Here is a 12,272-nt window from a genome sequence, read left to right on the forward strand (position 1 = left end):
TTCACAATTGCATTCTGCTCAAGGTTAACCTTTTTGGTTGTCTCTAGGACAATGAAGATGTGGTGAGAGAGAGGAGAGAAAGCCATCTCTGCACAAAAGGTAAGGCGAACTCCAAAAATGAATGGGCTGCATCAGTCAGATAGCATCAAAGGTGAGAAATGGCAAAAGTAAAAATTGCATCAAGAGGTATGAGGTATCTACTACTACTACTGGTGGAGGTGGTAACTAGCAATGGACAAATTGCTCTTTGAGGTGTCTCAACTCAGCAAGTAGACTTTTACATCATGGTTCACCCAAATTTTGAGCTCAGCCTTGACTAGTGGGAAGCAAGGACCAGGTAGTGCCCTCAGTTTTAAGTGGCACCTTGGACCTGATTGATTGGCACTTGGTACTTCTTTCCTCCTAATCTCAGAAATTTACATCTGGTTTTAGATACTTAGTGATATCAAGTGAGAACGCTCTACATATGTTCAATAGCCTTTGTGCACATTGTACTTCACAGGCTACCGATTTGGCATTAAAAATAGGGAACCAACTTTAGGAGGAATAGATAGGGCAATGAATTGAATATCTGGAAAGAGGCCTGGCAAACAAAGTTGCAGAGCCTTCTATTGGATCCTGATCTAGAATTATATAAAGATTAGGTTGAAAAGCAAAAAAGCTGTTTTGATTAATTCATAATTTTTAGGGAGAACAAACAGAAAGAAGAAAAAAGTAAATGGAAAAGCATTTGACTGATCTCTACTGAACCTGGAGATGCTTTTTATTTTCCCCCAGATATTGCGATCACATCTCTGCTTTGGCAAAAGAAGGAAGATGTGACTGAGTCAAACTGGAATAGAATAATAAGGTCTCCTATGTGGAAGTAGATGGGAATCTGAAAGATATTTTTTGCATATCGCACAGAGATTGGAGAAATTACTTTTTTGGACTTCAGGTTTCAGAATCTTTGGGCATCATGGCCATTGAGAGTTGTAATCCAAAAAAAGTAAAAGTTTCCAAGCTCAGCTCTAAGACGAATTTAGAACTGGACCTATGCTGGCTGTTTACATTCCTGTCTTGCTAATCTTCTGCTTCCTTGTCTCCCTTGTCATCTTTGTTGGTTTTTCTTTCCAGTTTAAGGTGTCCTGTGGGGGAACCATCTTTTTTCCTTTATCCCTCCCTTTTTACACAGACCCCCATTATCTTGTCTTCACTTTCCTGCTTCTCATTTTCTTACTTTCAGGGCATCCTCTCTGTCCCTGAGACCCTTAACCTGTGAGGAAGCCCAGAGGTCACAGGTGAGGTTCTTGGGAACTGAGCGGGTAGCCACCCCTACGAATCCCCACATCACAAGTTACACCAAGACAAAAGGAGGTAGAAGGCCTCACCAAGTGAACTTAACCTGATAAATGTCAAAATGGCTTGTCTATCCCAGTCATGAGAATGATGAAGATGGTATTGGCTTAAAGGAAAAGGGATTTGCTTTAATGCTGAGCAAGGATTGGGAAGCAACTGAATCACACATATCCCTAGTAGCGCAGAAGATGAATGACTAGCACAGCATTTCCTCTGCATCGCATCTGATCTGTTCCCTGTGCAGCAGTGATCTCACAGAGCATAAAGAAAGGGAGATCCCATCCACAGAGCATAAGGAAAGGGAGATCCCATACCTTGCTATGGTATAAAATGATGCGCATGTTTAAAACTGAGTACCAGCTCAGTAGGAGTTCTGCTCCTTTTCCGTCTCTAGCTCCATCAGTGATATTGCTTAACCATGGTATTTCTCGCCAAAGAAGCAAACCTACTTATGTTCTTCTTGCTTGCTACTCCATTCTTAGGTTTCTCCAATAACACTGAGGAGTGGGAGGAAAACAGAAGGAAAACAGCTTATGTAGGTGCATGTTTTACCTTGGTTTCCAACCGTTGACAGTTGGGGGAAAACTTGAGTAGTTCCTTGAAAATGCTAAAGCCTTCTTTTCCAGAGGTCCCCATATCTTTCTTTTCCCCCCAAAGGCTAGTTTCCAGAATCCCTTAAGGGAAAGATTCGATATTTGTACTATCAAACAGCCTTGTAACAGTCTCCATCACCCCCAAGAGAATAAAAAAATGCAAGCATATATATTGATCCCTATCAACAAACAGTGCCAGCTATTTTGATTCCCAGCGTCAACAGATCTCTGTATAGTTAGTGGGTCTCATTCAAGATCAAGACACCTGAAAGACTTTGCATTGCAACAAAGACTGTCCACGGTAATCCCCTTCCCATCATGTAGCCACTGTGAGGACTGCAGTCAAATTCAAGGGAATAAGAAAGGCTAAGGGACAGCCATTCCTGCTACAGTTTGCTTTCACCCAAGTTTGGCTATTTGGGGGAGGTTAATTGGAATCAACAAATTTTGCTTTGACAGCCTTAACCAACACCCTTTGCTCTTTGGGGTCCAACTTGCAGTGAAATTTCCCATCTGAGATGCTGTCAAAAGCCACTTTTTAGGGGCAGTACAGATGAAACCTCCATATCCCGAACGGGTCTTTTAAGCTCCACATTGCCTTTTCAGACTTACAAGAGTTTTCCAAGGATCTAATGTAGGTGTGTTTTCCAGCCATGTGATCCACGATCATTTGATTCGGATTCTTGATGTAGCTGGACTACAGCTCTCTTCAGGAGCAACTAGTATGTCTCTTCCAAATCCACAGTATTTTCACTACATGGCAGGGACCTTTTATGTTGGATACTCCTGTCCAAAGGAGCTTTGACTGCACTTGTATTGGTAAGGCTGCACCGATCTTAACACAGTGACAAGCAAAGCAGACCATATTGGGCTTAGAAGATAATAGCATAAAAGCTACTTTGCTATGTGTCTTCAAGTAGTTTCTGACTCATGGCAACCCTACGGTGACCCTAAGATTTGTTTAGTGGTAGTTTGCTTTTGCCTTCTTTTGAGGCTGAGAGAGCGTGACATGCTAGCTCTCCAAGGAACTACTTTAGCTTATTCTGTCTATCCATAAATACCATCAAGGCACCAGATCTCATCTGTGCGTAGAAGCGAAACAAGGTCAGCCCTGTTAGAACTTGGAAGGGAGACTGCCACAGAAGATCAGGTGCTGTAGCTATATCTCAGGGGAGGATCAAGGCAAACCAACTTGCCTGGGATAATCCCATGATTTACGTGGGATTGCCATACATTGACAAGTGTCTTGAAGGCACAGACACACACATACTTCACTTAAAAAAGCACATAGTTTGTCCGGAACATAAGGTCCCCATCAGGCCCCTTGTTCTTTCCTTTCAAACTCAATTGTTCCTTGGACAGTTTTCATCCTAACGGCTGTTGGTACCTCTGGCTCTAAGCTTAGGTTTCCATATGCAGCTCTGTGCATGCATGTTCAGTATGCATTGTCTTAACCAAATGGGGCCACTGGGATAGAAACAGCAGGTACACAGATCACATCCTGACTAAGATGGACTGGGACTTGCTGAAAACTGTGTCCAAATCTTTTTCAAGCTCGGTTTACAACTCTCAAAGGTAACCCTATAGCTTGACTCTGTCTTCTGTCTCATGCCCAGACTACGAGCGGCTTGGGGCAGAGGCTCTCTGTTTTGACTTTTGTATCATGGGATATAAAGGGGCTGCAAATAACTTTGAGGATGTCAGGCAACTCTGCTGTGAGATGAAATGTGAAAGGAACTTTCCATCTACTTCCCCACCCAAGGGAGCAGGTTTGACTGGTGTCTCTGTGCCTTTAAAGCGAATGTGAGGGAGATACCATCAAACAACTGATCCCCTCTATTTCAGCAGCACTGCAGTTCCATTATCCCCTATACACATATCCCCAAAGGAACGTGAACAGGATGCTTACGTCCAACATCTGATGTTAATCTGATATAGCAACAGCCTGTGATGCCATCCTTTTAACTAATTTAATGCAAAGATTAAATGCCAGAGTTTACATGTGTATATCTATTCCATTAAAAAAATATTATCCAATCCTCTGTGACATTGTTTTTATATAACCTGCCATATTCCATGGACTCTGGACAAGTAATGGAAGTATACCAGAAAACTAAAGGGAGTGTTAGTTAACAATGTTGGTGAATTCCTGCTCTGCTTCATTCTGGAATAAAGAATGCTTATTAAAGTATATGGCAAAGGTAAAACATTTACTTGTAGTATGGGATCCATGTCAGGAGTATGAACAAGCTACAACTCAAAGCCTCAGATTATTGGGGATGTGTGTGCTCTAAATATAAACAAGAACAAAAAACTCTAAATTTCAAATTTTACAAAGTTGTTAGAATAACACACATCTCGGATAATCCTGCAAGCAATAGCAATGGAAAGTACATTTCTATGCCACTTATCAGTGCACTTATGCACTCCCTAAGTGGTTTACAACGTGCAACCTAATTGCCTCCCAACAAACTGGGTACTCATTTTAGCGACCTACGAAAGGATGCCATGCTGAGTCAATCTTGAGCCCCTGGCTGGTATTGAACTCATAACCTTGTGGTTTGTGAGTGAGTGGCTGAAGTACAGGCATTTAACCAGGGCACCACCAGGTCATCTTGAACAGGCATAGTTCAGAGTTTCAGCTTACTTTACTGAACTCTATAAGGGATATCTCTGGCACAAAGGCTTCTGCAGGGATGGAGTAGGGTGAGGGTGAGGACAAATAAAATGTGATCTGAGCTTTCATTGGCGACAGAATGGCTCACAAGCATCTGGCCATAGAATCACAGTTGGAAGAAATCTCAAGGGCCATCCAGTCCAACCCCCAATGGGAGGATCAAGGCAATACATCAATGCCCCACTGTCATTTATGTAAGATAAAGAAGCTGGTGTACCTGCCTAGCACATTTCACAATATTAATAGATTAAAAGTACAGGCATTTAACCAGTGCACCACAACTCTTTTAATCATAATATATTTAATTCTTTTTTAAGGGGTGTGTGTGTAATTTTATGTACAATATTGTATATGGATGCTTTAGTTGGTAACCGCTTTGATTGTCTTGCTACAGAAAAGCAGGATAGAAATAAAAGTTTTATTTATTAATATTTATTAGTGTGGCCAGTTCAGTTATCCTGGAGAAAAAAATGAAAGGGGAAGCAGCCATGGGCACCTAATGGTTTGCCGATGAGCACAGGGTCAGCTCTTTCTTGAAATCATTTCCAACTTATGGCTGCCCTAAGGTTTTTCATGGGGTTTTCTTGGCATGTTTCTTTGGGGATGGGTTGCCATTGCCATACTCTGAGGTTGAGAGTGTGCGACTTGTCTAAGGTCACCCAGAGGTTTCCTTGTCTTAGCAAAGATTTGATCCCTGATGTCCAGAGTCATAGTCCAACGCTCAAACCAATAACCATGGCACCGCTCTCTCTCTCTCTCTCTCTCTCTCTATATATATATATATATATATATATGTTAATAAAATATATATTTTAAACAGATTCAGACTATTTGCAGTATCAAAACCACACTTCAGTAATAGGATAAAACGCAACCCTAGAATTACCCTAGTCCTTTAAATTGACCTGGGTGCCCTCAGATGTTGTGAAACTACTTGCTTGGCACTATTCAGCTGAGGTAGAGGGGCACCATCTTCTTTATCTCAGGTAGTAAAATATGTTGAGCTGCCCTTGCATGAGTTTGGACAGTGCTTCTGCTGCAGGAACACTTTCTTGTATGTGTTTTTACTATTCAAGACCAGCAGAGGGCAATGTCTGAATAGGAAACTCCATGTTAGGCGTGTCAAAGCCAGGAAGACCAAAGAACAATGGCAATGAATCTTGGAATTCAAGTTTGGTTTTCTTTCTTTCTTTCTCTTCCCTTTCCTTTCTGGTCCACAGATATTTATCTCCCATCATTCTAAAGCACTTTTTAAAGCAAATGCACCCAAAGTGGATTACAGAAAGCAAAAAAGATGAACCCATCCCAATACCTGTTGCTCATGAAGCTCCAAATTGCATAGAACTCATTGCAATGAAAATCCCAATCAGAATTTACAGATAAAACAGTGGGGAGATTTATTGCTGGGAAAAATGCATTTCCCCAGTACAAGAAGCATCATTTTTGTAGGGGAAGGGGAACACTTAAAGGCTCTACAACAACTCCTGACTGCAAAGTTTTTTGTCTCGATTTCCAAAATGCAACAACTGTTCTCTGTGCATGCATGTGTGTGTGCATGAGAGAGAGAAACAAATTGTGAGCAACTATGTGTGTGTGTGTGTGTATTGAATGCCTTCAAGTTGTTTCTGACTTATGGCGACCCTAAGCCAAACCTATCCTGGGGTCTTCTTGCCAGGATTTGTTCGGAGGAGGTTTGCCGTTGCCTTCCCCTGAGGCTGAGAGTGTGTGACTTGCCCATAGTTGGTACTTAATGCATAACAGTTAGTGATATCGCCAGAGACCATTCCTAGGTCTCAGATTTAGGCCCAGAAACCTCTGGACCTGAGTTGATCCTGAATTGGCCTAAGGTATGAGGGTACCAATTGAGATGGAGAGCAGAGGAAATGCAAAGTAGGAAGAAGCGGCTTTGTTTTGCAGGTCAATATTTTCATTTATCCCTCTATCGATTATGGCATCATGGAAAAGAGAGAAGCTCCTGCTATTTCAGCACACATAAAAACACACCCCGGGTTTAAAGGATGTATTCCCCAGCTTCGAGCCGAGATGTCTGGTTGCCATGGAAACAGGCCTGGGATGTACAGGGCCCATCTCTTGCCTGGCTATATACATACAGCGGCACACAATGCCCACCCCACCTCACTTTCCCGCCTGTCATGATGCCAAGGAAATCCAGAGCTGCACAGACAGAAGGCACCCACCGCGGGGGATCTCTCATCTTCCCCGTGCGAATTGGTTTTCTCTCTTGGCTTCTTTGTTTCAGCAAAGCGATGCTTTTACCAATGTACCCCTCATACAGAGGGTAAATTTCAGGCACTGGCATCTCCACTAAAAATCTGAGCCAACCCAGGGGGCAAAGATATCTGACTGACTTGTACAATAAATTCCCCACCCACCCTTTCTAACCCAGTTTTGCATTTCCGTGGTGGTGGTTGTGTGCCTTCAAGTCGTTTCCAAATTATGGCAACCCTGAGTCAAACCTATCAGGGAGTTTTCTTGGCATGTTTGCTCAGAGGGGTTTTGCCGTTGCCATCCTCTGAGGGTGAGAGTGTGTGACTTCCCCAAGTTCATCCCATGGGTTTACATGGCAGAACCAGGATTCAAAAGCCAGATGGTTAGACTAGATCCAGGAGGCCACAAGGTTTCCAGAGTCCTAGTTCAGCACTCTAACCATTGCACCACACTGGCTGTCAAAGACATGGAAGGCTTCTTTAGAAATTCAGTTGCTCTTGCTGAGTGCCTTGAAGTCATTTCCGACTTATGGCGACACTGAGGCAAAGCTATCATAGGGTTTTCTTGGCCAGATATATTCAGAGGAGGTTTGCCACTGCCATCCTCTAAGGCTGAGAAAGTGTAACTTGCCCAAAGTCTCTCAGTGGGTTTACATGGCCAAGGTGGGATTCAAACCCTGTTCTCCAGAGTGCAACACTTAAACCACTACACCATGCTGTCTCCCATCCCTTGAATCAAACATTGAGCAGAACGGAGACTGCAGTCAAGAAATCAGAACAAGACTAGGAATGGGAAAGGGCAGCCATGAAAGAGCGAGATAAGATCCTAAGTGCAAAGATATACAACTGAACACTAAAATTAGGATTGTCCAGGCCATTGTACTCCCCCATCACCATGTACGAATGTGAGACCTAGGCAATAAAGAAAGTGCATAGGAAGAACATCAACTCATTTGAGATGTGGTGCTGGAGAAGAGTGCTGAGGATACCATGGATGGCCACCATGGATGGCCAAGAAGACATGTAAATGGGTTCTAGAACACATCAAGCCTGAACTCTCCCTGGAAGCCAGGATGATTAAACTGAGACTGTCATACTTTGGCCACATCATGAGAAAGCATGAATCATAGAATCATAGAGTTGGAAGAGACCACTAGGACCATCCAGTCCAACCCCCTGCCATGCAGGAAATCCAAATCAAAGCATCCCCGACAGATGGCCATCCAGCCTCTGTTTAAAGTCCTCCAAGGAAGGAGACTCTATCATTAGAAAAGACAATGATGCTGAAAAGTGGAGGACAGTAAAAAGAGATGAAGACCAAAGACCAGGTGGTTAGACTAGATCTGGGAGGCCACAAGCCTGAAGAGTCAGGACCTGAGCAAAGAGATTGAAAATAGGGTGTCTTGGGGATGTCTTATCCACAGGTTTAGCATCAGCCAAGGTTGACTAGAGGGCAGTAAACAATAGCAAGAAGCCAGCATGTAAGCTGGTGAGGTGTGCCCACAAGGGAGTAACCAACAGCCAGAAATGTACATTGACCTCTGGCTATCAAACCCATTAAAGAGCTATTTAGCCAAATGAATGCCTAGAGGAGGTATGGGGAAGTTCAGGCCCTCCTGTGGTCATAATCTGACCCTCTGGGCTTAGAAACACCAGCCTCTTCATGATACCATTGTTTGCAGTTTCTCAATTCTTGTAAAGGTTCTTTATGCCCCCCCAAATTGAAATGTCTCTCAGACTTTGGCTGTAAAGATCAAATATACTGATATCACTAGGAAAGTAATGAAGACATTTGGAAGAAGGCTGTGTCAAAATGCTTCTTTGCTTTTGCTTCAGTTATTCCAAAACCTTCTCCTCTGCTGCAGTTTCTTGCTGATATTTCTCGGTACTAGAGCCATGACATCATAATCTAGAACTCTCTTATAACCTCTGCAACAGGTTCTTTTCTCAGATGTGGCTCTCCTCCAGCAAGAAGACTTCTTTCTGGACACCCAGTCATGCCTATAAGATATCCTTTGCTCCTCTGGTTGGCTTCCCCAGCAGCGGCTTGCCTCTACTGCTTCTCCAATGGTGCCCAGCGCCTTCGTGTGTGCCAGTATTTTCTGGGCCATCAGAGCGTGGAGCATGAAGCTTGCCTGAAGGCGCTGATGGTGGCCTTTGAACCTTACCTTGCAACCAAAGTGGGTGAGTGCCATCCCATTCAGTAGTGAACCAAATAAGAAGGGAAGGTTCTCTTCAGATGTACCCTTGATGTCCATAAATTATAACTCAGGGCCCAGAATTGGAGATATTGTTGCTGGTTGCCATCGGAGATGGGATTAAGCGGCTGCCAGGCTCTCATCCTCCTGGAAGATAACTATGGTCCAAAACACAGGCAGTTAAAGTGGTCTCAAACTGGATTACTTCTGCAGTGTGTTTTAGACCTATGTCTCATTCACACTTCATGATTATTGGACTTTCATGCAACTTTGTCATGGCTCCATCTTGTAGAATCTTAGTATTTGAAGTATCTGGAGTATTTAGAATTCATACTACAAATCCCAGCTTTCCACAGGATCCAGCCATTTCATTTAAAGTAATATTAAAGAAAACTCGGCCTTCCGTATCCACAGATTCAGCCAAGCATGGTTCAAAAATATTCACCAAAAAGGGGGGGGAAAGCATTTCAAAAAGCAAACCATGATTTTGCTGATTTATTTAAGAGACACCATTGTATAGAATGGGACTTGAGCATCCACAGATTTTCATATCCATGGGTGGTCCTGGAACCTAACCGCACCAGATACCAAGGGTTCACTGTACTATAATTATGACATGTGGAAGAGATCACAGTTTCCCCAAGTTAAGGAAAGTGGAGAACTGGGATGAAAAAACTACAGACTGGAGAGTCAAAGGAGGATGCTGAACTGTCTCCAATTCTAGCTATTGCCTAGACTGATAGCCATACGGATGAGTGGTTGCATGCAAAAGAAATGTTCTTACAGTTAAAAGGTTCCATGTGAGCCAGTGTGGTCTAGTGTTGGACGTTTTGCATATTTTTAATTTCCATCTTTTTAAGGTGTAAGCCACCTTGAGTCTTGGGAGAAAGTTAGGATTTAAATAAATACATACATGTTGTGTTGTGCCTTTCAAGTCATTTCTGACTTAAGGTGACCCTAAGGGGAACCTAGCCCAGGATTTTCTTGGCAAGATTGCTTCAGATGAGATCTGCCTTGGCCCAGGTCAGATGTGGGTTTCCATGGCCGAGTGAGGATTCAAAGCCTGGTTTCTAGACTCGTAGTCCAATGCTCAAACCACTTTACCACACTGGTTCTCATAAATAACAGTGTAAATAAATAATTACAATAAGCCCCAGCCCTTTTGATCCAAAGCTCTGTCTCCCCATTCCCAGGTCAGTATGGCCCCTTTGCACTCATGGTCCTCTCCTCCCATGTGGATCCTTTGTCGGAAAGGAATAAAGCACACTGACACCCATTTCTTTCTCTCTGTTCTTTGCAAGACATGGCTGAAATCGCAAAACTGAAGGACACGTTCAACAGGATCCTCTTTTTCATGGAAGAGAAAGGCGTGGCCAATGGTGGGTGCATGTGAGACTTTGCAGAGCTCCATATGCTCAAATGGAGGGATATCCCACCTTATCCAGAGGACTCAGGTCAGGCGAGAGGAGGCGTTGCAAGACAGAGATGCTCAGACTTCAAATGTGTAGGGTTTGCTTTGTGGTTTTCCTGTTTTTAACTGGAAATGTAGAGCAGGAATGAACAACTACTAGGGACTGGGGGGTTGCCTTAGCTTCCATGGGGACATAGGAGAGCTGCACATGACTGCTACATCTACATTCCCCCTCCTCACACATCCCCTGCACCTAGCATGCATCAGAGGCTAGGAACATAGTTATCTTGGTTGGCAATAGTTAGTCAGACCAGGTGCAGGAGTCATGCAGAACTCCAGATGTTGTTAGACTGCAATTCCCAGCAGTCCTAGCCAATATAGCCAATGATGTAAAATGCTAGGAGCTGCAGTTCAGTTTTGCAAACCATTTTGAACTCTTAGAAGGCTGGATGACACACCGAAGGGCCCTCTGCCTTTGGTACAAAGCTGTGTGCATTCGTACCAAAAGAAATAAAACCAACAAAACCTTCATCTCTTTCTTTCCACAGTACCTTATCGCATCGGCATCCGAGAGGCTACAGAAAAGATCAAGGACGAGGTGAAGCAACTCAAAAGAGGTAAAGTCAGGTTACTGAAATCATTGGACTATTGGACAGAACCAACAATGGCCTGTTACAGACTGCCAGAATAAAGCTGGTTCGGGTCTCTTTGGAGGTATGCTGTTTAAATGATACATGGGTCCTAAGAGTCCGGAGGTCGTGCCAAAGCCACTCTCCATTCCTAAGCACTGGAGTGCGGCTTTGGTGCAGCTTCCGGATTCTTAGGACCCATGTATCATTTAAACAGCATAGCTCCAAAGAGATCCGAAGTAGCTTTATTTTGGCAGTCTGTAACAGGCCAATATTCTCCTTTTGTGTTCCCAGCCACTGCTTGGTTGCTCCATCTCACTCTTCTCTTAGACTACAGCAGTGCCCTCTACCTGGGGCTGCCCTTGAAAATTTACTATTATTATTATTATTATTATTATTATTATTATTATTATTATTATTTATATAGTGCTGTAGATTTACATAGCGCTGGACATACAATCAGTAAAATAGATAAAAAAATAATAATAAACCTGCCCAGGGCGTACATGACCCAGAAGCTTCAGCAAGACTGCTAACTGGCACACCATATAGAAACCTCACAGCATCAGTTTCAAAGGAACTGCACTGGATGCCAATATGCTTCAGATCTGGCTTCCAGGTGCTGGTGATAACCTTTAAAGTCCTATATGGCTTGGGATCTGATAGTTTCGCTGTGGCCTCAGCCTGCAGTGTGGCTGCTGGCCATGAGAGCTAAACTGACCATGAGTGCCTGGATGCCATATGAGTTGCTCCAATGTAATATCACTACAGTACAAGTGAAGGAGACTTTCACACCCATGCTGCAGATTTCCCAGCAACATCCCAGTGACTACACTGCAAAACAAAATGTGTGACCATCCCTTTCATGAGGCAAGCCAATATCACCTGCTTCAAGTGGTATTATGGCAAGGACGGTGATCAGGACTTGGAAAAGTTACTTCTTTGGATTACAACCCTATGACTTTCCCAAGCAATCAAAGGAAGCTCTGATGGTGAGGCAGATGAAAACCTGTCCCTGTAATGTAGTGGTAGCAGTGGCAGTGAAAGAGTTGAGAACCTCAGGCAACAAAGCCTTGGCTCTGAGCAGGTTGCTGAATAAGTGAGCTCTTTGGTGCGGTGCAACATATTATTTTATGATCATCCATCCACCCAAAATTTCAAAATGGTTTGCAAAACTATGTCAAGTCAACACCAACTT

General features: G+C 43.4%; 1 protein-coding gene across 1 annotated transcript in view; it reads left to right on the forward strand.

The window, feature by feature from the left end:
• Positions 1–12,177, forward strand: part of LOC121915523 — a 19,919-nt gene extending 7,742 nt beyond the window's left edge. The window contains exons 3-7 of the mRNA XM_042439840.1: positions 48–99; positions 8,775–9,020; positions 10,336–10,413; positions 10,994–11,062; positions 12,101–12,177. Of these exons, the coding sequence (XP_042295774.1) occupies positions 48–99; positions 8,775–9,020; positions 10,336–10,413; positions 10,994–11,062; positions 12,101–12,177 (522 nt within the window). The remainder of the gene's footprint in view (positions 1–47; positions 100–8,774; positions 9,021–10,335; positions 10,414–10,993; positions 11,063–12,100) is intronic.
• The last annotated feature ends 95 nt before the right edge of the window (positions 12,178–12,272 follow it).

The sequence above is a fragment of the Sceloporus undulatus genome, chromosome 9 (assembly GCF_019175285.1).
Source record: "Sceloporus undulatus isolate JIND9_A2432 ecotype Alabama chromosome 9, SceUnd_v1.1, whole genome shotgun sequence".
NCBI lineage: Eukaryota > Metazoa > Chordata > Lepidosauria > Squamata > Phrynosomatidae > Sceloporus > Sceloporus undulatus.